At 36.0% G+C, this 26,390-nt stretch overlaps 1 protein-coding gene across 50 annotated transcripts in view; it reads left to right on the top strand.

The window, feature by feature from the left end:
• Positions 1–26,390, top strand: part of LOC136830697 (actin-binding LIM protein 2-like) — a 634,275-nt gene that overhangs the window by 496,869 nt on the left and 111,016 nt on the right. For 10 of the 50 annotated variants that reach the window (XM_067090464.1, XM_067090462.1, XM_067090459.1 and 7 more), the window contains exon 1: positions 17,351–17,675. The exons of 38 other annotated variants lie outside the window; for them this stretch is intronic. In XM_067090464.1, coding sequence (XP_066946565.1) covers positions 17,627–17,675 — 49 coding nt within the window. In that variant the 5' untranslated portion in view covers positions 17,351–17,626. Of the gene's footprint in view, positions 1–17,093; positions 17,676–26,390 lie in introns of those variants that run through there. 2 more of the 50 variants (XM_067090452.1, XM_067090456.1) reach the window with 2 other exon arrangements.

Below are 26,390 nucleotides of genomic sequence, written 5' to 3'. Positions count from 1 at the left end.
ATATATATGTATATATAAACATTATTCAAAATTAATGTCCATTTTCATGGAACGAGTTAGAAGGTAATAAACATGAAGATAAAGGAGAATAATTAAAAACTTTGTAGGTATATTAGGACCAAACGTCTTCAGATCGCTCTAATGCAGAACTGAGGAGGAATCTGCTTTAGTGCTACGTAGAAGCTCAGGGAAGTTCATAACCTTTTGGTTAGATTTATATATAAATAATACTTCGATTTACCTTTTTTTAGTTTGCTTTGTAATTTGATATACCTAAGTTCACTTGGCTTTTTTCGTGTCTTGGTCACATATGGGCATCAGTTATGGCGAATCTGCTTTCGTAAATAAACAGCCTTTTCTGCTTGCCTCACATGACTGTGTGCTTTTATGAAAATAACATTAAATATCAATTACATTAATAATTTTTATTAAAAATGTCAACATCCAACAGTCGTTTATCGTTCATCCGGCTTCTGCTGAGCAGGATTTTCCTCAATGATGGAGAGAGAGAGAAAGTCGCTGTGTCCGTCCTACCAGTAAGGAGTTGGGGTTTGGGGGTGGGAGGTTGTCGGTGTCTTCAGGATGGTCACCTGAAGGTCATGGCCCGACGGGGTCCTCGGGAGGAGGGGCGGGGTGGGGGAGGGGGAGGCTGGAAGCCGAAGCATTTGGTCTTGGTATTAAAGTTTAAGTTTTCCTGTTGTGTGTGTGTGTGTGTTTTTTTTTATTTTTTTTTAAAGGATACTGTGTCCACACATGTATACATACATTTGTATTAGGTATGTTCCACACATATATACAGTTTATATATATGTATATATATATATACATACACAAATATATCTATAACATATATATATATATATATATATATATATATATATATATATATATATATATATATATATATATATATATATATATATATATATGCATACATAAATGGTCCAGTTGTTATAATGCTCGCTTGACTGGCAAGAGATCCTGGGTTTGACCAGAAAGCATTGGACACATTCGATGAAAATCACTTGTGCACCTGTTGTTCTAAACAGTTGTTCTTCGTAAATTTTCGACCGAGGAGGATCCTAATCCAATTGGATAATTGCATGCGGTTAACAGCTTCATCCCAAATGACTTGCTGAAAATCGAAGCCACTTCCTCTGTGCTAAGAGAGAGAAGAAATTGAACAAATTTTCCTATTTGTAGTCCTGGAATTATGTCATTTTCTGTTATGCTTACTTGATTTTTTTTATTGTACGCATATATGATTGGGCTTTAGTATTTCTGGGGCACTCGTGACTAATGATTTTATTATGCAACAATTTTTCACCTCTTTGCTGTAATAATTTACTCTTCATCTTAATATTTCACCATCTCAGTGGTTGGATGGTAATAATGTTTAATTCATTCATATAGAAAGAATGCTCTCAAACCAAAAAAACTATCTTCTCCATAGGAAAGAACACATCTGTGGTTGGATGATATTTGTGTTTAATTCATTCATATGGAAAGAATGCTGTCAAACCAAAAAGAATAACATTTCCATAGGAAAGAATAACCTTACATAGAGAAGGTTTTTGGTCACTTAAACCCAGCCATCACTCGATAATTAACATTCATCTCGAGTAGTGGTAGCCTGAGTGAGTGAACATTTATTTTGTGGCTCTGCCAAGATCGCCAGACAGAGGCACAGTCTGCGTAAGGCTAGCCTTCTTGTATTCCCTGACGGGAGAAATAAACAATTCCGATCAATCGTGATTGACAGATGGGGATGAATGGGCCAATATCTTTTAAGGCAGACAGGCAGACGTACTTTTAGGGGCACGTCGATAGCTTCCAATAGGGGCGTTTGTCTAAATCAGATGTCTAGGTGAGACGTCATTGCCATATGTTCTGTGGGTTATTTGATTCAAGCAGGAGAATTACCTAGAAGTTATCATTTTTAGAATGCGAGATATGCTGAATGTTTGCTTGATAAAGTCGTCTGCAAGAGATTTTGTATATATATTATATATATAATTGTGTGTATGTATGCATATGTATATTATATATATATATTTTTTTATTTCTCTCTGAAAGCACAAGAATAACGCCAGCGCATTGACATTCAAGGACGAGAAACCGTGACACCTAATACACACGTACGACCTCAGAGAATCGAGATACCTCGAGACACCCAGGAAAAAAAAAAATTAATTTATATAATCAATATAAATTAATGAGTCAGCTCCGGTGTGGCGTGGCACGGCAGGAAATACCCAAGTGGCATCGGAGATCAGCCTTCGTTGCAAAGGAAGCCAAATTAACCGTGGCATTGCAAGTGTTGAAGAGTCAAGTGCCGTGAAAAGGTCCCCACGGGCGTCTTCTTCTTCTTCTTCTTCTTCTTCTTCTTCTTCTTCTTCTTCTTGCACACTTCAGGTCAATCTGAACTCTTGTTTTCCCAGTGGGTCGTAAACGGCATATTTTGATTAGGTTTGAAGGAGTTGGTGTACCTGTTGATGATGATCTGGCATTTTTTTGTGGGGGGGGGATAGTTTATTGTTGACCTTGTTGCATTTTGTGCATGTCGATATTGGTTGTTTATACGTGGAAAATATTATCATTGCAATCTCTCTCTCTCTCATTGAATTTAATTTACTTCCATCATTCAGATTTTCATTATTTTTACTCTCTCTCTCTCTCTCTCTCAGATTTTCATTCTCTTTCTCTCTCTCTCTCTCTCTCTCTCTCTCATTAATTTTAATTTAGTTCCATCATTCAAATTTTTATTATTTTTACCCCCCCTCTCTCTCTCTCTCTCTCTCTCTCTCTCTCTCTCTCTCTCTCTCTCTCTCTCTCTTTTCCTACCAGTGACATCACATGAAAGCGTAAATTCACGGGTCATGTACCTGTTCAAAGATGATTGCCTAAGGAAAAAATTAGCTTACGTATACATTTCTCTCTCTCTCTCTCTCTCTCTCTCTCTCTCTCTCTCTCTCTCTCTCTCTCTCTCTCTCTCTCTCTCAATTGTTTCCATGTTATCTACCTGCCCTGAGTGATCATTATCTGAACGCATAAGAATTTGTTCCCTCATACATTTTAAATCGGCATCCCGTGTCATGAACCTTCTTAGGAAGACGGAGAGGTGGGAGGAGGAGGAAAAGGAGGAGGAGGAGGAGGAGGAGGAGGAGGAGGAGGATAACAACAACCATTAGGCTTCTGAATGACTTTTTATGTAGGCCTTTCGGTGGTCCATAAAACATGGACTGGGACGGGGATTGAATTGTAAAACAAAGGCCACGAAGGATCATCAGAGTCATTTTTACCTTCGTCGGCGTCACTGTCATCATCATCATCATCATCATCATCATCATCATCCTCATCCTCATTATTTACAGCAGTGATGGTTTAAGTGTAATGGGAAGGTTTATCACTATCGTAAATCTAATCGTTATCATTCGTAAAATTATAGGTGAAAATCATCTACATTGGAAGGAATCACCATCATCGAATTCTCCTTCGTCATCAGTATTCCTTTATTACTTTCACTATCAGTTGTAAAATGCATAGTTTAAAACCACCTACATGGGAGGAAATCACCATCATCAAATTCTCCTTCATTATCAGTAGTCCTTTATTGCTTTCACTATCAGTTGCAAAATGCATAGTTTAAAACCACCTATACATGGGAGGAAATCACCATCATCAAATTCTCCTTCATTATCAGTAGTCCTTTATTGCTTTCACTATCAGTTGTAAAATGCATAGTTTAAAACCACCTACATGGGAGGAAATCACCATCATCAAAATCGTCTTCATCATTAATATTCCTTTATTACTTTCACTATCAGTTGTAAAATGCATAGTTTAAAACCACCTACATGGGAGGAAATCACCATCATCAAATTCTACTTCATTATCAATATTCCTTTACTGCTTTCACTATCAGTTGTAAAATGCATAGTTTAAAACCATCTACATGGTAGGAAATCACCATCACCAAATTCTCCTTCATTATGAATAGTCCTTTATCGCTTTCACTATCAGTTGTAAAACGTATAGTTTAAAACCATCTACATGGTAGGAAATCACCATCACCAAATTCTCCTTCATTATCAATAGTCCTTTATTGCTCTCACTATCAATCACTGTCATCTCCAGCGACGTTAAAGTTAAGTGATGACGTAACACTCATATCACGAAGCACATTCCCATTCATCGGTATTGTCACGATCAGCGTTGCCATCTATTTTAATGATGGCGCAGCGGAAAGGTCTGGCTCCCGACAACAATGATTATATGGTTATGACCTGTCATTAAATTGCCCTCCTAATGCGGGCCGTTTTGTCGTTTCTTATTTGTCTATAGACCCGGTGGAACTTTTTTTTTTTTTTTTTAGTATGCGTTGTTGTTTGCTTTGTACTTACGTTGGTGTATTATTTATATTTTTTTTATCCTTCGTAAGTATATTGAGGTCTTTCAGGAGTTCGCGTCACTCTCAACTTGGATGTATGTACAGTACAAAGTAAGTGAGTTATCTTGAGCCATTTTTACTTACATTCTGACATGAGTGAGCACATCACTCACTCACTCACAACACACCCTTGCTATATATATATATATATATATATATATATATATATATATATATATATATATATATATATATATATATATATATATATATATATATATATATATATATATATATATATATATATATATATATATATATATATATATATATATATATCCTATATATGCATATCCTATATATGTATATACGTGTGTCCACTGTATAAATACCTCGCATGTATGTCAGGGTGCTTCCAATGAATAAAATTTCGGCAAGAGGAATTTTAAGACATTAAGTAAACACTGATGATGACAAGGTTCGATTAAGAGAGAAAGCGAAAGGGGGATTTTCAAACATCGAGAGAGAGAGAGAGAGAGAGAGAGAGAGAGAGAGAGAGAGAGAGAAAGATGACGTTTGTGTGTCAAGCACGCATGTGTTTGGAGTCAGTGCAGACGCTGAGTCATGCATTCTTGGTTCATTTAAGCTGATATAAAAAAGGGGAAAGGTTTGTACGGGATAGGTAGGTAGGCTTCAGCCACAAGGTTAGAATCATTGTGGCCACTCCTGAGGGAAATATGCGTATCCTTTTTCCCATTGCATTTTTATCCAGTTGCCTAATATGCAGGCAAGAGCCGCGGTTGAATAAATTTTCCTTTGCAGAGGTCGTCGGGGAGGAAGCTGATTGCGTATTTCTAGCTCAGTCCTTATAAAGAAAATTAATAGAATTAGGTTGTGGTCTTACTCTTAATTAAGTGACGATCCCGTCTCTCGAATGGGGAAGTATATAGGAAATGGAGAATAAAGAAGGTGAATTAGGTAAAGACATAAGTTTGAAGTGGAGGGAAAGAAACGCATAATTTTAAGCAGCCTCAAGTTTGCTGGTCTCTGCACAGAAATTTTATTTTATTTATTTTTTTCGTAAATAAATTGACTGTCTATGATAACGAATAGAATTATAATATGCTGAATGCATTTTTCGGAAATAAAATGACTGTGTATGATAACGAATAGCATTACTTATGATATTATGCCGAATGAAGTTTGAATATGACCATTTCTTCTCGATACTTGTATTAAAACTGTAAAAGTGCATTACTAATTTGTCTCTTAACCCCTCAAGTTTCCTTATAAAACTCCCTGATTTTTCCCTTGATTCCTGATTCCTGATACGCTAGAATAAGCCAAAAAAATACGGAGATGAAGTAATATTTGATAATAATAATAATAATTAATCCTATCAAACTAACAAAATTTTTCAACGCTTAACGAAAGCGTAATGGGCATGTACATGTTACTGCGTTGTCACCAAGTGAAAACGAAAGAAATAAACCTGGTATACAATTTATGGCGTTCTTGTCAAGGTGTGGTCCTGCCGACTTTCTAATCCACCCTTCAAGTGCATGTTTTGGGAGTATCTCTCAGCCGCTCACTAGGTATTTTACGGAGGTTTCATTTCCTGATTTGTAAGGAGCTTTGTCAAAGTGTTCTTGTCATCGTTTTATTTTTTATTTGTGATCTGCAAATACCTTGGTCGCCTTCCATTCATTTTGTCATGCGTGTTTGCATAGCTTTCGTTTCATTGTAACAGGCGTTGTAAGTCAGTATTGCTTGCTTTGTCTTGTATTTTTTAAAATTATTGTGACACGCAGAATATCTTGGTGGTCTTCCATTCATTCTGTCATGCGTGTTTGCATAGGTTTCATTTCACTTTAACTGAGGCTTTGTAAGTGAGTGTTACTTGCATCGTCTTTTATTTTTTAAAATGGTTGTGATACGCAAATTACCTTGGTCGTCTGTCGTTCATTTGGTTAATTGACTTCCTTCTTAATTGTAGTTTGGATTCAACATTACGTAGTATACCGGTACTCCATTCAGAAGAAGTGATGTTTACATTTTGGTACTACCATACGAGGTTCAACAACTCGATTGCGCTTTTGGTTGTTTATTTGCCTAATTAGCCTTGATTTGGACTATTTATTTCCGTCTTGCCGTGTATCACTTTATCATTCATGAGAGACTGTGCTTGCTTTGACTTAACATTACCCGAGTTGATTATTTCTTTTTATTTACTGTTTTGATTCTATGATGTTTTGGTCGTTTACCGTTGTTTCTCGGTTCTTGAAGAGTGACCTTTGCTCAAAAAGTTGTTCTGCATCATTAACCTGTTTGGAGCAAAGCAGGTTTGCATGAGAGAGAGAGAGAGAGAGAGAGAGAGAGAGAGAGAGAGAGAGAGAGAGAGAGAGAGAGAGAGAGGGTGCCTTTATGTCCCACTCAGTCAACGTCATATTATTATGACTTAATTAGCTAAATGGTCCGTGTTTGCATTTTCTTCATGCATTATTATCATTAAAAATGCCAGCAGTTTAATTATTATATTACGTGTAGACAGAGAGAGAGAGAAAAAAATGTTTGGAGTTGGGATCTTCAAATTAAAATATGTTTGTACATTAGTCATAATGAAGACCTTGTTGTGTTTTTTTTCACATAAATTATGAGACCATCTTAGATCTTTTAGATGTCAAAAAATTCGCCAAACAATTAGCAGGTAGTATAGCATAGTCTTCTATGGCATAGAGTAGTATAGGATTGTCTTCTATGCTTTTTTTCATGTAAGTTCAATTTTAACTCATTATGGTTTACCTGTAAACTTTGTTTTTTCTCTTCAGATCAAAATACTTTCTCAAACCACCTTTTTCAGTAACTGGGCCCCTTTTCGGTTGGAGTTCCTAGATGATGGGCATTTCTCACATAGCTTTCCCAATACTGGGCATTTTTGTCACCTGGCTTCCTCAATTACTAATATTTGTGTTTGAGTAATCCAGTCACTGGGCACTTTTGCACTCAATTTCTTTAGTAACTAGCCAGTCATTCACTTTACTTTTTCAGCGACTGGGCATTATTTCACGTGGCATATCCCAGTATCAGGGTATTCCTTTCACATGACTTCTCAGTAACTGGTTAATTTCAAGTTGGCATCCTCAGTAACTGGTTACTTTCAAGTTGGCATCCCCAGTAACTGGTTACTTTTTAGTTGGCATGTTCAGTAACTGGTTACTTTTTAGTTGGCATCCGTAGTAACTGGTTACCTTTTAGTTGGCATCCCCAGTAACCGAGTAGTTTGTTCCATGACATCAGAAGATAAATTTTGTTCAGTTGACTTCACCAACTAGACATTCCCCACAATACTTCCCCCCAGTAACAAATTCTTTCTTCACGCGACCTCTCAGCTACCGGACAGTTTTTCACTTGATTTCCTCAGTGACTGAGCATTCTTTCCTCACCCAAGTTTCCCCAAAAGAGATACTTCTCTCCGTGAAAAGTCCCGAAGGATTGAGGGAGGAGAGAGAACTTGGCCATTAAGACTCGGTGGTACTCTGAGTCCCCTAAATAAGATTTGCTCCCGACCCGGAATCTGATTTCAGGGGAGAGGGCTTTGAAAGAGGCCAATTCGCCTCTTTTTTTTTTCCCATGAAAGTGTGCAGCGAGAGAAAGAGAGAGATACTTTAAAATGCATCATATTTTGGATAAGGTTTTAATAGTGGCTTAATTTTTCAAGGTTAGTTTTTTCATTAATTAATCTTAAAAACGTATGTGTGAGAGAGAGAGAGAGAGAGAGAGAGAGAGAGAGAGAGAGAGATACTCCAAAATGCATTATATTTTGGATAAGGTTTTAGTAGTGGCTTGATTTTCTCTAATTTGGCATTTTCATTAATCTTAAAAACGAGAGAGAGAGAGAGAGAGAGAGAGAGAGAGAGAGAGAGAGAGAGAGAGAGAGAGAGAGAGAGAGAGAGATACTTTAAAACTCATCATTTTGTGGATAAGGTTTTAGTAGTGACTTGATATCTCTAGGTTGGTATTTTGTCATTAATCTTGATACTCTCTGTTAAATTGTCATATTTCTTGACTATCTTTTAACAATAAGAGCAAACATTATCCTTATTTTTAGGCCGTTTAGGAATTAATAGAGACAAAAAAAAAAAAACATAAGATTTATCCAATATAATTTTGTGTTTTGTACTTCTGTCATCATTTTGGAGTGATTTCCTATCTCATTCACTAGCGGATCCAGGGGGTGGGGGCACCTGGGCACGTGCGCCCCTCCCCCCATGAAAAATAATGCAAGGTACATGAACAATTATATGCCTATTCTTGTAAGAGGATATTTACTGAGTAGCCTTTTTATGCAAATATACATATATATATGTATGTATATTATGAAAATTGGTGGCGTCCCCCCCCCTCCCCCCCCCATGAAATTTTCTTGGATCCGCTAGTGTACTAATTCATACAAGGTTTTGTCCCGCGATCGAGAAATCCTTTATTTTTATTTTCCCATTTATTGTTGTGGGATGTAAGCATTAACCTCTTGCCGATAATACATTCATTCCTAATGGCTATCATTACTGCTGCTATTACTACTGCTATTATTGCTGCAATGACGGAGAAAGACAAAAATCTTGATGTCTTCATCTGTGAAACGATTTCCCCCCGATAATTCGGCCGTCATTTGTTCAGGGATTTTTTAACCTTAATGGACATTCATTGTTATGCTGATTTGAAATTAGTCGTTGTTAGCCTTGGGAGTTTTTTTTTTTTTACTCATTAGAAAGAGGTAATTTGGGTGTAATAGTTATGATATTACGTTTTTGTTTTTAATGCAAAGGGCATTGGGGCTTGTGTGCGTAGGTTGCCCAGGGCTGATTAAAAACCAGAAAATGAGACGTTGCAGGGGTGGTGGAAGTGGCAAGGAAGGTGAGAATGCCTAATCTGCAAATGGTTTAGCTCTCTCTGCTCTTATTTGTAAATCTTTATCTTCTCATATGCATTTTTGTTATGTCTAGAAATCTCTCTCTCTCTCTCTCTCTCTCTCTCTCTCTCTCTCTCTCTCTCTCTCTCTCTCTCTCTCTCTCTCTCAGCTTTGTGGAAGATATTGAGGTTTCTATCCACATGAATTCATCCCTGAAGAGCTAAAGGAAAAATGATTTTCTTTAAATATACCTAGCTGTTTTTAACTAGTTGCATCATCTGACCATTTCCAGGTTACATTATAATGCCATATCTAAACGGGGCTTGTAATTTATACAATACCCTGACCAACTCGTTTGATTGACCTGCTTCCCTACATTAAGTAAGCAATGTGGCTTATTATCTCCTTCCTAATGTTTTACTGAATACAAAACAAGAAAAAGGAGGGTGCTCAAAGACGGGTATATTTTTATTAAGAGACTGAATTATGAACAGTTCAAGGAATTGTATACGAAGATTTGAGGGGATTGTCCGAGCTTTGTAAAAGGTTTCTGGTAATTGATTGAAAATGATTTTAGGAATATCTATTCAATTTTGGAACTCGTGTTATAGTGTTCAGAGGACCTGGAAATTTTTGAAATATATCCCAAATTCTAGAAATGAGCTTAGGAAGCCTGACATGACGACTGGAAAATGTTATAAGGTTTTCCAAATTATTCCGTAATAAAATTTTTATGTGAGTATTAAAGATATCACTTAGAATTATTTTGAGAAGGATGGCAATATATTGATTTTATGAACTGTTTTCATGAGTGAAACGATTATGCACTGTTGTGTTTTACCATTTTACTAATTGTGTATAATATATATGTATGTATGTATGTATGTATGTATGTATGTATGTATGTATGTATGAATGTGTATATATATATATATATATAGATGTATATTTATATATATGTACACATATAATCTCCATGAAGATAAATATTGCATTCACTAACCTTGCAATCATTTCTGGCATTGCTCTCCAAATACCACTTGTTCTCAAACGTGTTCACATCCGCCCAGTTCTTGCAGTTGTGGAAGTAAAGTTGATTTATGTAAATTCACGGAAGAAGCACTTTTATCGCTGATGTGCCTTAAAAGCCAGTGTTATTGATTCTGAGGTCATTCAAGAGACCTTTGTGTCATCATCTCTCGATCGTCTGGTTTCGTTTGGGGATTTTGTTCGTCTGGGGAATTTGTGCTTCCTTGTTTTTATTTTTTATTGATCTGTTTACTCATTTCTTTGTTTAGAGGGTAATAAAAGGCATTGCTTTCAATTATTTATTTATTAATTTATTGAGGTTGAGGTTTAGACGTTTTGCCAAGGCTTCAAGGGGTCTTGAGTGAGAATAAGAGTATTGTTCCTTGAGAAATTCTTGCACATGTAAAATGAAATATAATAAAAGAGGTTTAAAGCTTATCCCCAAAGGAGACAATAAGTTTGCCTCATGCGTTGATGGAAACAGGGAGAGAAATTTATATATATATGTATATATATATACATATACATATATATACTTATATATATATATATATATATATATATATATATATATATATATATACATATATATAATTATCTATCTATCTATCTATCTATCTATCTATCTATCTATCTATCTATCTATCTATTTATATATATATATATATATATATATATATATATATATATATATATATATATATATATATATATATATATATATATATATATATATACATACTCAGTATGTATTTTTCACAGTTTGAAAGCTGTCGAGTGCAAAAGTAATATTTTTCAAATTTTCAAAGTTATTTTTGCTCTGCTAATATTTCATATCCACCCTCGTTCTTCCATGAATTTACACACGAATCTGTGTAAGTTTGTGTTCGGAAGTGTACATATACACGCATGCTTATAAATTTGTATATTGAATATTGCCTGATATTCCTCTGACTTCTAGAATCTGCAACATTGACTCTCTTTACTATAATTTTTATTATTATTTTAATTTTTGTGGTTCATATATTTATATCTTTTTCCTGCTGTAAGAAATTCAGAGAAACAACCTCTCCCCCTTTTCTCGGGAACACGTGGGTGTACGAAAATACAAGTCAGTCCTGTCAACTAAAAATAGTGCAATAATTCGAACTTGACCGTACACGTGCGCGCGCAAGCATTGTATGTGTCTGTAGTCTGCTCAAGTTAAATTCGCTTAACTTTTGTTAACTTTGAATTGGACTGACACCTGTGACGCTAATATTCGCTGACGTCAGCAGAAGTCGACGTGAATTACCGACTTCGTCATAGGGAACTAAATGCATATAGTTTTTTTTTCTGTTTAGCATTTTGCAGTCTTCATTGTCGTCATGATGTTGAAATTAAAATACCCGTCTCTCTCTCTCTCTCTCTCTCTCTCTCTCTCTCTCTCTCTCTCTCTCTCTCTCTCTTCTTCTTCTTCTTCTTCTTCTTCTTCTTCTTCTTTTTAGCATTTTGCAGTCTTCATTGTCGCCATGATGTTGAAATTAAAATACCCGCCCCTCTCTCTCTCTCTCTCTCCTCCTCCTCCTTCTTCTTCTTCTTCTTCTTCTTCTTCTTCTTCTTCTTCTTCTTCTTCTTCTTCTTCTTCTTCTTCTCAGTTAAACTGCTGCATGCATTCATTTGTGACTCATTTCCTGCTTGCAAATACGACGTTAGCTTGCATTTAATTTTGGAAAAGAGTGAAGGAATGTGAAACTCGAGTCCGCAAGGAGAACAGCTCCGCATTTTCTCAAACTTAATCTTATTTAATTTTAAAAATTACTAGGTTGGTTTTAAGGAAAATTACTAAGTTGGTTTTAAGAGGTGTTTATTAGAGGGGTAATTTTCCTGGCATTTTGTATAAGAAGGGTATAATACAGTTTTTAAGTAATCTTAAACTTAACATTACTAATGAATTGCGCTACATTTATTTAAACTTAACGTTACTAATGAATTGCGCTACATTTATTTAAATTCACTCTTGGTTAATTTTGAAAAGTACAATATTTTTAATGAACTTTAGTTTTAAAAGATGCTTATTAGATTGTAAATTAACTTGGATTTTGTATCGTAAAGGAGACAATACAATTTTTAAATAATCGCAAACTTTATCATATTTATGAATTGCCCTCAGTAATGCGATAATTGCCTTGAATCAGTACCGACTGTAACATATGATTATGTCGTGAGCTTTATATTTACTTATGTGGTTTCTGTTTACGTAATTTGCTTTTCACTTTTGTATTTATCCTATGTGCGATGTATTCGTATTACCAATTATAATATATAGTATGTATATATATATATATATATATATATATATATATATATATATATATATATATATATATATATATGTACAATATATATATATATATATATATATATATATATATATATATATATATATATATATATATATATATATATATATATATATATATATATATATATATATATATATATATATATGCTGATAGGATAGATTATGAATATCACCCCTTTAACTCAAAGATAAAAAAGTTCCATTTTAATCCAGATAAGACGTACAGTATACAGATAACTTCACTACAAATTATTCTCACCACTCCTGTCAAAAGTGAGTGCCATGTCTTTCTTACGTAACCGAAAAGGAATTTAATTCTTAGAACTTTTTCTTGTATCATTTGGATCAAAGTGATTGATAGAGAATGGAGCTCTGTTTATAAAGCGGGAAATGGGGGGGGGTTTGTTGGAGGGGGGGGAGTGTCCCATGGTTTGCGGGATGGAGATAAGTGATGTCGCGGGAGTGTGATGCATGTTGTTAATATAAATTACTAATTATATATATATTTTTTGTAGGAAAATATGTAAATTAGTATCCGGAATTTTCTGGGTCGCCAAACATATTACGTGCCATTTTTTTAGCAGTATTTTGCGGGCCATCATTTGCTTGCTAAGTGTATTACGCGCCAGTATTTAATTGGTGTGGAAAATATATTGCAACGCCAGTTTTTCTAGTTCGAAAAATATATTTTAACTAGTTTTTTTTTTGGTGGGTAACTATTTTACATGCTAGTTTTTATTGAGTTAAAGCTAGATAAGACCCTGTTTTATGGTTATTATATTACGGGTTCTATTTTTTTCTTATTGGATATTTCTCTGGCGAGAGTTTTTTTTTTCCAGTCATTTTACGTATATCAGTATCTCTTATTCCGTCATGTGAAAAAAACGTTACAGACTATTTCCTGAATCAGTAAATTTTTGGTTCGATAAATGTATTAATATATTTTCAGTCTATAATTAATAGTCAGTAATTTTTCAACACACGATTGAAATGTTTGTGATAAAGAATAACACTAGATATACCTCTTACTCCATAACCGGCTGGTCCAGTACTTGATTTGGGTATGTATATATATATATATATATGTATATATATATATATATATGTTTATATATATATATATATATGTGTGTGTATATATGTATGTGTGTGTGTATGTGTGTGTATGCACACACACACTGTTCACCATTACAAACACTTACTTCACCTACATTGCCCTTACTGGCTAAGAACTGGATACCCTCTACATCCACTCTTATGCCTTCATATGATCCGAGCAATGGCACCATAATACGTGATTCCGTGTAACGGGGCCGGATGGAGAGTGTCTGTATGGGAAGCATAAGGATTAGTTCCTCCATCTCTCCTTCATCCTTTACGTCTACCTAAGCTATCCTTCCTTCCTTGCCCCCCACCCTCCCCCTCTCGAGATCCAAGCTAAGACAACCCCCTCCCCCAAAAACCCCTACTTAGCCTACTCCACCACCACTCGTGGTCAGTGTACCAAGAACGTCAACCAAACGATCTTGCGCAAGTCTCCTTAAGAGATTTGCGTGTGTTGATCTCGGGTTTTTTTTTCGGTTATTTTTCGTTTTTTTTTACGGTTTTTTTCGACTCTGTTGTTTTTCTGTTGTTTTTAGGTTGTTCTCAGGTTCTTTTTCGTTTTTTACGGTTGCTTTTCGGCTCTCCTGTTGTTTTTCTGTTGTTTTTAGGTTGTTCTCCGGTTCTTTTTTCTTTTTTTACGGTTTTTCGGTTCTTGTTGTTTTTAGGTTGCTACCCGGTTGTTCCTCGGTTGTTCTCTGGTTGTCCCTTTAATCAGGTGGAGACTCTCGGCACACGAGTTGCTGTTTTGATGGTCTGCTGATGTGAGGAATGAAAGACCGTGTATGGCATTAGATATTTTGTCTTTTATTGACGTGACCAAATGAAAGGCTGTATACTGTAGTAGATATTATCTTTGACATAATCGTTTTGTTCGCTTGGTAAGGCGAAACGGTACGAAAAGCTTCATATGGTGTTTTTATCATTAAAGTGTCTTGCTTATTTCGCTAATGATAGATTGCAAAGGACAATAATATGCCGTGAACAGATATAAGTACTAGCAGTTGTTATTGCTGTTGGCGATGTTTGATTTAAGCCGTGTGAAAACAATGACAGAAAAAGAGATATTTGAGGCAGTTTAGTTTGTTTATTTTTTATATTACTTTGGCATAATAATAATAATAATAATAATAATAATAATAATAATAATAATAATAATAATAATAATGATAATAATAATAATATATGAAGGGAGTAGACCCTCCTTTAAACAGGTCTTATTAAAAAAGATGGCTGTATTATGCGAATTTATCTTATATAGTGTCTTTTAATAATAATAATAATAATAATAATAATAATAATAATAATAATAATAATAATAATAATAATAGCACGTTGTTAAATTGAAAGAAGCTTTCTTTCGTGTTATATTTTTTTTATCTTTATGCTGAAAATTTTTTTTACAGAAAATCTTAGAAATCTGTTAAGAAAAGCAACCAAAACAACAATACAATAACAATAATGATAATCCAGTTGACACAGTTTGTTATTTTTAGATTACATGAACATACTACTAATGATAACGATAAAAATAATGCAATAGAGAGTATTCTGTAATAATAATAATAATAATAATAATAATAATAATAATAATAATAATAATAATAATAATAATAATAATAATAATACACTTGAAAGCACTCTGTAATACATCTCAGTGTGAACTCTGGGAAAACATTTACCCAGAACTCCTTGAACCTATCCCAAGAAAAGCGTCCGTGAATAAAAAAAAATTTTTTGACGTCATAGTTCAAGGTAATGTAACCCTCCTTAAATCTTCTTGTCTTCATCAGTGGAATTTGATGATTTGAAATGACAATTTATGAAGATTATTTCTGGAAGGAAAGAAATGTGAATATATTTTTATAACAAAATGACATTGGAATTTGTCGAATGAAAAATGACAATTTATGAAGATTATATTCGGAAGGAAAGAAATATGAATTTTTGCTTTGCGATGACAAAGTGACAGTTGATGTTTTGAAAGGTAATGGGAAATAGCTGTCATAGAAAATATGAAGAAAGGATAAATAAAACACGCAAATAATAGAAAATTTTTATTTGTGTTCGCAGGCACAAAAGGGGATAGATAACTCAAACGGGTTGATAAAAATCGAATGCAAATATAATCACATTTATGCAAAGGCATATAAAGAAAACAAGTAAATAACAGATATTTTTTTGGTGGCCAGTATAAAAGGGGATAGATATCTCAAACAGGTAGATAAAAATCGAATGCAAATATGATCATATTTTTGCAAAGGCAATATAAGACAACTTGCTTAAGTCAGGCAGATATAACATGTGGTTGGAAGTCTTAGAAAATAGAAGAGGAATAAAATATTCTAAATAAATTTGAAAAATATAAATTTGGAAATTAGATTTTAAAAAGGGATCAAAACGAATCATGCAAAATAAAATAAGACACAAAGAGTAAATATATCAGATGAAAGTATCCGAAATGGATGAAAAATAAATAAACTGGTGAATATGACAAGTCAATAAATGTTGATAAATGACTTTGTCTTAACGCTGCGTAGTTCCTTTTATCCCAGAATCGTCAAAGAAAGGGAGGCGGGAGAGGAAAGAAAAAAATAAAAATAAAAAATAAAAAAAAAACAATCTTGGTCCAGGATAATGTCTGATGCTAATAAGAAAGGTGACGTAATGGGTCGAGTGTGTGTGTGTGTGTCTGTGTGTGGTGTGTTGCAAGAACCAGCTGCTGGTCTCTGCCGTTGCTTCTGCAACAGGGAATTTTTATTTCTTGTTATTTTTGATCCGACGCCTTCGTGGCTTCTGTCGTTGTTCGCTACGAAAGGTTTAGTTTGCAGTACAAAGGAAGTTTCCAGAGTATCATAGGACCTTAAGTATTAAACTTGGGAATCAAAATGTTATGCACTTGCGTTATTCAATTTTCTGTTGTTCGTTTCAGCAACCGAAAGATATGTGGTATTGATGATTGTCTTATTTTTTCGAGAGCCACCCCTCTTTAGAGCAAACGGCTTAACGTATATATATATATATATATATATATATATATATATATATATATATATATATATATATATATATATATATATATATAATATATATATATATATATATATTATATGTATACAAACAACCTTTTACTTCAATAATATAATACTAACATATCAAAATATTATTTAAACCAGTTTATTTGCAGTCGTTGAAATGCTTCGTATATCCGTCTATATTTGCCTTATATATATACATCATAATAGACCAAGCTTCATGATGCCATCAATTGATCAAAATAACTCTACCCTTAGTCGCTCTGTACGTAATCTAATTTACTCCCGGGTAAGTGGCATCAGCTTCACAGGGAGGACACGGCAGATTCACACTCCCGCCTCGTAACTCTTTACACTTAACGTGTTTCGGAGTTCTAAATAACGAAGTAGGGGAGGAAAAGGAGTGCTAAAATGACAGTCAGGAATAGAAGCAGAGATTGAAAGCCCCCGTCAGACTTTCTTCGCCCGGTGGAAAGATGACCGAAGACAGTGACGACCGTCAACCTTGCGAGTTCCGCGCCGCGGCACCCAATGGGCATGGTACAGTACACCTACCACCACGAGAGCAGATGTGGAAGAGGAAGGGTGCTGCCCAAACTCTCGTACTGCACGAGCCTTCGAAAAATCTCCCTGTCTCCCGTTCGTTTTATTCTGCCCCAGTTGCTTGAAAAGTGACTGAATGACACGGTGGTCACCTTCGCCTGGAAGGAGAATCGACGATATCGGCTGTCCGAAGTCAAATTAGTTCGTTTGTTTGGTAGTGCGGTGCTGCCCTCTAGTGACGGTAGTGGGAAGTATCGATCAATTCACTGGGAGAGATGGCCTCAACTTCGAAGGATGCGACGAGTCCAGCCAAGAAGAAAAAAGGTGCTTAATGAGTGGTTTTAGTCGGTATTCTTGAAAATTGGAAATGCCAAGTGTTGGTTTTGATGGTGGTCAATCTATTTCAGTGCAATAATCGCCTGCTAAACGTTTCGTGTGGCCGGAAAAGTTCAAATAATGTTTAGGGGGTGCGGTGCTCCGATAGAGCGAGTTGGATGTAGAAAGAGAGAGAGAGAGAGGAGGGTTTTAGGGGAAGCAGTGTTCCCGACCGGAGATGAAGTGTTGGTTAGTGGACGTCGACGAAGAAATGCCCCTTAAAAGGAAGTGCTTGCTTGTATCCATGCAATGAGAAATAAAGCAGAGTTGTGTGTTGTTCTTCCTTGCGTAGATATCGAGCAAAAGGGAGAGTGGGCGTAGAAACGAAACGTTGGTCTAAACGTGTGAAAATTTCCCTCGCGAGTAAAACCTTTTGAAGAGAGGGAGAGAGAGAGAGAGAGAGAGAGAGAGAGGAGGAGGAGGAAGGAGGCTTGTCTAAAAGACGAAGACTTCCCCTAAAAATGGACCGCCAGTGATTTAAAGCGTGTGCGGGAATGAGAGACCATTCCTTGGCAACGGAAATAAAAAGCCATCGATTGGCGACAGTGTAAGAAGGAAAAGGAAGGTCTCTATGGGGACTGTACAGCAGCAGTCGACGAAGGTAGTAGAAAAATAGCACATTCTGTCGTTGGCCGCGGCATTGCATACCATCTCGTTCAGGGGTGTGTCAATCAAGAAAGAGAGAATATTACGAGGTCCCCACACCCCCGAATTTTTCCCGATTTTGACGGCCTTTGTTGGCCCCTTAAATGAGGTTTTGTTGTTAAAAAGGTTTCCGCAGTTTGACGATCAGTTCGCGCTGGGAGGTGGGACGACTCACGTAAGTATTTGGTAGTGGAAGGAGGACACCCCATTTTGGAGTTGCATAGAAGTGCAGGGGATTACGTGGTGAGGTTTTTCAAAAGCAGGAGGTTGTTTTCCTAAGATTTCTAGCACAGAGGTAAAACGAGACAGTGGTCATTGCTACGATACAGAATCACACACACACACACACACACACACACACACACACACACACACACATATATATATATATATACACACATATATATATATATATATATATATATATATATATATATATATATATATATATATATATATATAACGATTTCAAACTAAACAAAGACCGAATTCCACCGAAAGTCATCCACCATTGTGTTAGCTTTGTGCAAGGAATCCAGCGTTCATTTTGCGACATATCCACTATCGAACGCTTATTATGGCTTGATGGCGCCAGCCTGGCAGAGTTAACACTTGTAGTCTATGAATAATGACTACAAGTGTATTTTCTCGTCCGTGTTCGTGCTAGCAACTTTGTAACATTTGTGTACCGTGAAAAATAAAAATACGTTTTTTACAAGTGTACGTGTCCATGTGGATTTTGCTTGTATACACACACACACACACACACACACATATATATATATATATATATATATATATATATATATATATATATATATATATAAACAAGTATTTATAGATACATATGTATATAAAACACTGATTCGGTTTTCATTATAGGGAGTGTCTCCAAAGAAAAACTGGAAAATGGTGGTCACGCCACAATGACATTTTACTTATTTCAGTAGCTAAACACTTCCATGGCATAACCTGCTTTATACAAATTCCCATGTGTGTGTGTATATATATATATATATATATATATATATATATATATATATGTGTGTGTGTGTGTGTGTGTGTGTGTGTGTGTGTGTGTGTGTGTATGTATGTATATAGAAGAATGTGTATACATGGACGTAGGTATTTGAAGACCCATTTGCAGTAGTCCAATGAACATATTTACCGTAGATGATAGTCAATTTACATTGCTATTCATTGGCCTTCGAATTCTTTCGCCCTTAACATACCCAAGTTAAATTAGAGCTGATTGAGTCGGATCATACACACTCACATCTTGGAATGCCCTGAACGCCTTCCACCTCAGACAGTCACTCTTTGAGGAAAATGGAGTCGGAAAAACAGGTTTGGGACTGAGATCAAATTTGGAATGTGTGAAATGGTAGTTTATGTGAGGGATCGAGTTGAATAAGTGGAATTTAATTGGGGATTAGGGTGTGGGTGGAATTTTAAGGCTGTTGGGTGAAAAAGGTGACATTTTGAAGGTTTCATTAAAATGATAAGTTTATTTCGGATTTGTTGATTTATGAAGTGTAGAAAGAGGAAATGACTGTGTAATGGAATAGCTATTGAAAGTTGAAAGATAGCTGAGTCTTCGTTGTCCATGAAGCACTGGATTCAGAGGCTAGACTACAGTTCTTTCTGTTGTCTATTCAATGCTTAGAAAAAAGTAAAAAATCTTTTGTTTCTTTTTCAGTCTGTTAACACTTGGAAATTCATGAAAGAGGCAAATGTCTTTGCTTACTATTTATTCATTTGTTAAGCAACTATCCGGAGTTTTAATTAGCTGCCCTTGAAAACGAAATTAAGAGCATTGGTAGTTTCCTCCTCGTGGCTATTTTCAGCCAGCCCTCTGAGTACCTTCGTGAACGTGGCCGTACGGGCAGAGGAAGACAATAATAAAATCTTGATAACAGCAGAGGATGTCATACAATGGAACTGGTTTGGAACTTTTGGCATCCAACAATGGATCTTAAGCCGTCCTCTCTCCCCCCCTCCCCTCCACAAATGGTGGGGGAATGAGGGGATCATGATGACTGCAAAGGTGAATTACAGGTTAATGTCACTTCCGATTACAGAGACCTGCGGGCGGTCTCTTGTTCTGTGAAAGAAAGAAGAAGATTGGATTGCAGTTGAATTGGTCTTGCTACCCTCATTGCTTTCAAGCCAAACCCCCAGTTCCTCTACCCTCTTTTCCACTTTCTCTGGATGCTGTTGTTAGAGAGAGAGAGAGAGAGAGAGAGAGAGAGAGAGAGAGAGAGAGAGAGTACGGTGTGAACAGTTAGGCCTCCTCCAGCACGTATAGCTTGCTTCATTTCCTCTGTGGTGGGTAGGCCTTTGTGTAACGGTTTTCGGGAATGTCTCAAAAAAAAAAAAAAAGGCCTGCTCACATCTATTTTTGTGTATCTTTCAGTGAAATATTTAGGTGTATTTTATGCAGGGAAGTTTTAAAATGTATGCGAATTTTTCCCCTGCCCGAATTTGCGTAATTTGTGGATACAGTTTCGTGGATGCGTGCGGAGATTTTGTGTGCATTCATATTCATAGGTGTTTTTGAAAATTACAGTTGTATCAGTGGTTTTTGTAAACAATGGATTTTTATGCATCGTGTGTGTGGTTTTGCATGTGTTTTGTGTGTGTGTGTGTGTGTGTGTTGTAGTGTACAAGCAAAGAACGCATGACCACATCAAGGAAACGTATAAATTAATCACGAGTGAATGAGGGTTTTATATAAACAGTTTGGGTTTTTATACAGTGTTGTATGTGTTTTTTGTATGTGTGTTGTGTGTGTTTTGTGTGTGTATTGTGGTGTACAAGTAAAGAACACACTGACACATCACGGAGACATATAAATCTGCCATAAACAAACAAGGCCGAAAGCCCCAAATGTATGTAGCCTACTTCCCGTGGGTCCTTCATTACGACCTGAGCTTATCTGTTGCTGACTCTTCGCGTGACACCGCCCATCCTCACACACACACACACACACACACACACACACACACACACACACATCCTTTCGCTGCTGATATTTTTGTGGAGATAAATCTCGTTTTTCCTCCGTTTTTGTTTCCGCGTTATTGCAGAGTCACCGGGCGTATCTGTGAGTACACGCTGGTGAGCTGTGATTGTAGAAATGGATTGTGGTTTGTTATGTCTGCGTAAATTTCGAAGTTTTAGGATGTTGGGAAGGTGGAGAAAAATGTGAGATAAAATTGTAATGATGATGATTTTGGTAAGTTTGTACAGAAAGTAGATGTTCAGGGGATAAGATATACACTTGGTTATAACTGATACTGTTACTATTAAAATTGGTAATGATATTGTTTTTGGTAGTGTACACAGGGAATGGATGTTCAGGGTTTATGATTTATACTGTTACTATTAAAATTGATAGTAATATTGTTTTTGGTTAGTGTATACAGAAAATAGATGTTCAGGGGATAAGATATATGGTTGTAATCGATACTGCTACTATTAAAATTGATAATATTGTTTTTGGTTAGTGTATACAGAAAATAGATGTTCAGGGGGTAAGTGTAATTGATACTGCTACTATTAAATTTGATGATAATATTGTTTTCGGTTAGTATATACAGAAAATAGATGTTCAGGTAATAAGATTAACACTTGGTTATCAATACAGTTTTTAGTATTATGGCTGCTTCTTCTTATTCTGACCAAATTGCCTTTATCAAACCATTCTTTATCTTTATAACATAACAGACAATAGTACTTATAAATCCCAAAATAATTCCCAAACACTGCTCTAGTCTCTTTTTGAGACCAACTTTGATAATCTGTAAATTCATAGACGACAAAACACACAGGAAGAAACCCTTCCATACGATTCGATATCAACTCCTCTGTAGTCAGTTCCGTTGGCTCTGTTTACATATAGGGGTTACCTCTTGCGGTTTTTGGTTACCGTATGAGCTTCCGATGACCGTGCCTATATTGTAGCACTAAAAGGCCGGGTTTATTCTCTCGTTTTCCTGTCCACAACGATTTTGGTTGTAGCCTCTGGTTTTATTATTTTTTTATTTTTCTAAGATGAGTTAGAGTCCTTGAAGATTTGAAGATCCATTCGCCAGGCTTAGCATTATTGGAATGCTTTGGTTGTGTGGGAAGGAATGAAAAAATAGAGCTAGACTCGACTGCCTTTTTCGCTTCGAACTTGGTTGAAAGTTTAAAGGTTTTTTTGTGTTATGTATTAGTATTTTGAATAAATTCTTGTTGACAAAAATTGTGTATATTTTCATAGGAAACAGTCATGATATGGTGCGGGAACTTAAATAGAATTTGTACAAAACCTACGTTGATTACAAGACTTTGTACAGAAGCTACATTTATTACTTGTTCGTTTATAAAAATTGTACAAAGTGTAAATTTTCTTAAATGAACATGTAATAACACACACATATATATATGTGCGTGTGTGTATGCATAGATGTGTATGTGTATATATACATATATATACATACACACACATATATATATATATATATATATATATATATATATATATATATATATATATATATATATATATATATATATATATATATATATATATATATACACACACAAAGACTGTCAATGCGAGCAATAACTGTGAAATCATTCCAAGTTAACTAATAATAACCTAATCACCTTATTTATCTTGCTGAATACACATCATCCATCACTGATGCCATCCACCCATCCATCCATCAACCAATCAATCAGGTGTCCCACCAAAAGGGGATAATTTAGTCTCGTCACGTGTCGTGATCCCGTCACGTTCGTGTTAAAAGGAGGCGTGTTTTTTTTTAGCTGTTGCATGATTTTGTTCATGCGCCCTTGCCCTTGCATGTGCAACCAACCTTGAATCACTTCGTTTCTTATTAACCTAGTTTTGCCCAAGTCTTAATGCTGGTGGTTTCGTCTTAATGCCGTCAGCATTCTTGGAAGTGCAGAGGATGGGACTCTTGTGTATGCGACGAGGGGAAAAGGTGTTTGTTTGATGGTTGAGTTAATTTTTCTAAGTTAATTTCTCTATCATTTTTATCAGTTTTCTGAAAAGAAAACTGTTGTGCCGGCTTTGTCTGTCCGTCCGCACTTTTTTCTGTCCGCCTCAGATCTTAAAAACTACTGAGGCTAGAGGGCTGCAAATTGGTATGTTGATCATCCACCCTCCAATCATCAAACATACCAAATTGCAGCCCTCTAGCCTCAGTGGTTTTTATTTCATTTAAGGTTAAAGTTAGACATAATCGTGCATCTGACAATGATATATGCCAGGTTAAAGTTTCATGGGCCGCGGCTCATACAGCATTATATCGAGACCACCGAAAGATAGATCTGTTTCCGGTGGCCTTGATTATACGATATACAGAAAACTCGATTGCGCCGAAGAAACTTCGGCGCATTTTTTACTTGTTATTACCGTATTGAGCTTTTATGTTTTACCTGTTATTTTATACTGAGCTAGAAACAGAGATACCCCATATGGACTTTGCTGTCATTTAAATCTCCATTTGTAGGACCTTTAAAAAGTATATCCTAGTTTTCCTAATTATTGCTACCATTACCTTGTTTGGTAATACACTCACCATAATTTGGGTCCTCATTTATAATTTTAAAACATTATGGGCGAGTTTTGAAGGGGCTTATTGGGGAACATCAACCATAATGTAATTGTCAACCCTTGAGGATACAAAAAATTATACTTATAGGCGATCCGGATCCATCCGGACCCGCACTGATGGCTAGGTCCTTGGAACGACGTAGGGTCGTCTGGTGGACTGAACATTCACTTTCTCATTCACGTTGGAATCTCAGTGTTGACATGTTGAGTAGGAGTGGCCTTAGTTACCGCAAAACTTCCATGTTCCCCAGACGAAAGCTGCTATTGATTCCTGGTCTACTGAAAATTTAAGAGTTTCGAGTTTGGAGAAATTGCAGAGTTCTTGTATCCACTGCTTTCGTAGGAAACGGATCGAAAGTAAATCCATAAGGAGAGTGGAACAAACTTAATATTTTTTGTTTATTTATGTGAATTCACGCAAGGGCTTCTAAAGTCTGGACTCCCTTATATAGTATGCGAATTTAAGCTTGATTCCTCTGTGTATCATATTTTGTTGTTGAATGGCCTCTGTTGAGCTAGCAGTGGAAGACTGACTTAGTTTTATTTTACAAATTGGTTTTACAACAACTTTTGTCATCGATTTCATGCGGGGTGTAGTTGTTATTATTATTATTATTATTATTATTATTATTATTATTATTATTAGTTTAACAGTAATGACAGTAAACAAATTCCTGTGTAAAGGTAAATATTTGTTAGAAAATGAGAGGGGGAGAGAGAGAGAGAGTTTAGATTTTACTACAGACCCTCTCTGTTTATTTGAAGTACCGAGTTACTGACCTGTTAAGCATAATATTTTCTTTACTGATAGTTAGGAGACAGTTATAATTCATCAAAACTTAATTAACTTCACATTATTCTCTAGGGTGATATTAGGCAAAGATTTTCCCTGAACTTACAATAACAAACAGCTTTCGAAAACGATCTGTGACCTAGATTATTCAGCGTTGAAGCAAATTATGTACCTATTTTATAGGAGCAGTGTTTACTTCCAATTATTTACTGATAGGAAAGTCTTCTGTGGGAGCGTTCTCTGTAAATCACCGGTGTTTGAGTTTGCCATTTAATGTTGATAACTGGGAATTTGCCTTGTGAATGCGGACGAGGGTGGGTTGGTTTACTCCAGGGGCCTCTCTCTCTCTCTCTCTCTCTCTCTCTCTCTCTCTCTCTCTCTCTCTCTCTCTCTCTCTCTCTCTCTCTAACGAATGGCAGTTTCAGATAAAATAATGAGGATTGTGCAATATTATAGTAGACGATGGGATTGTTTGTCTTGGAAATGCTCTCTCTCTCTCTCTCTCTCTCTCTCTCTCTCTCTCTCTCTCTCTCTCTCTCTCTCTCTCTCTCTCTCTCTCTACGAATGGCAATGGCAGTTTCAGATAAAATAATGAAGAAGGATATGCAATATTATAGTAGACGATGGGATTGTTTGTCTTGGAAATGCTCTCTCTCTCTCTCTCTCTCTCTCTCTCTCTCTCTCTCTCTCTCTCTCTCTCTCTCTCTCTCTCATCCTGTTTGTGCGCGTATGATTTCATGCTAATGCAGTAAATGTATGTGCTCAGTAAAGAGGATCGGATATTCTATACCGGATACCCGAGGCCACAGGCCCCCAACTCTCTCTCTCTCTCTCTCTCTCTCTCTCTCTCTCTCTCTCTCTCTCTCTCTCTCTCTCTGGCTCACATACCACAAGCCCTCGAGGGTAATCGGCACTACATCCGCGTTACATTAGACCCTCTTTAGCGAGATGCTGTGTTGGGGCCTTTTAAACATCACCGTGACAGTGTACACAGAGTTTCGCGGTCTTGCTGTGTTTGCTGTTCGATAATATTGATGATGAAGGCTGCTGGTCCTTCTAGAAGATGTTGTATGCTGTCATTGACTAAGTTGACCACCGTGGTTGCGACGCCAGATTGCTTACAGTAGTAATTCAGTTCAATTCATTGAATCGTCTCAAACGTATTGATGATGAGGACTGTTGGTCTTTCTTGATACTGTGTATTTGTTTTTTTTTTTTTTTCATGCTGTCATTGACTAACTTGACCAATGTGGTTGCAACGCCATATAGCTCACAGTAATTCAGTGTTATTCATTGATTCGTTTCAAACTTATTCATTCTTCAGTTGCACAGTGATGGTGTATAAAGTGATCTTGTATGTATTCGATAATGTTTAAAGTAATCCTTTCCGTATTTTGCATTAATACCATGATACTGACGGCGTCAGTAACCTACATGTTGTGACGCCAGTTTTAGTAGCCATAATCAGTCAATCAGTCACCATGAATTGATGAGGAATACTGCTTCTTGAGGCTAGTTTTCTCTGTTCATAATAACTTATTATCCCATTATCAGTGCACTGTACAGTATAGTGATACTGTGAAGTTGCACCGTG

The sequence above is a fragment of the Macrobrachium rosenbergii genome, chromosome 47, assembly GCF_040412425.1.
Source record: "Macrobrachium rosenbergii isolate ZJJX-2024 chromosome 47, ASM4041242v1, whole genome shotgun sequence".
Taxonomy (NCBI): Eukaryota; Metazoa; Arthropoda; class Malacostraca; order Decapoda; family Palaemonidae; genus Macrobrachium; species Macrobrachium rosenbergii.
The sequence above is the reverse complement of the archived record's forward strand: the minus strand, read 5'-3'. Positions and strand labels throughout refer to the sequence as shown.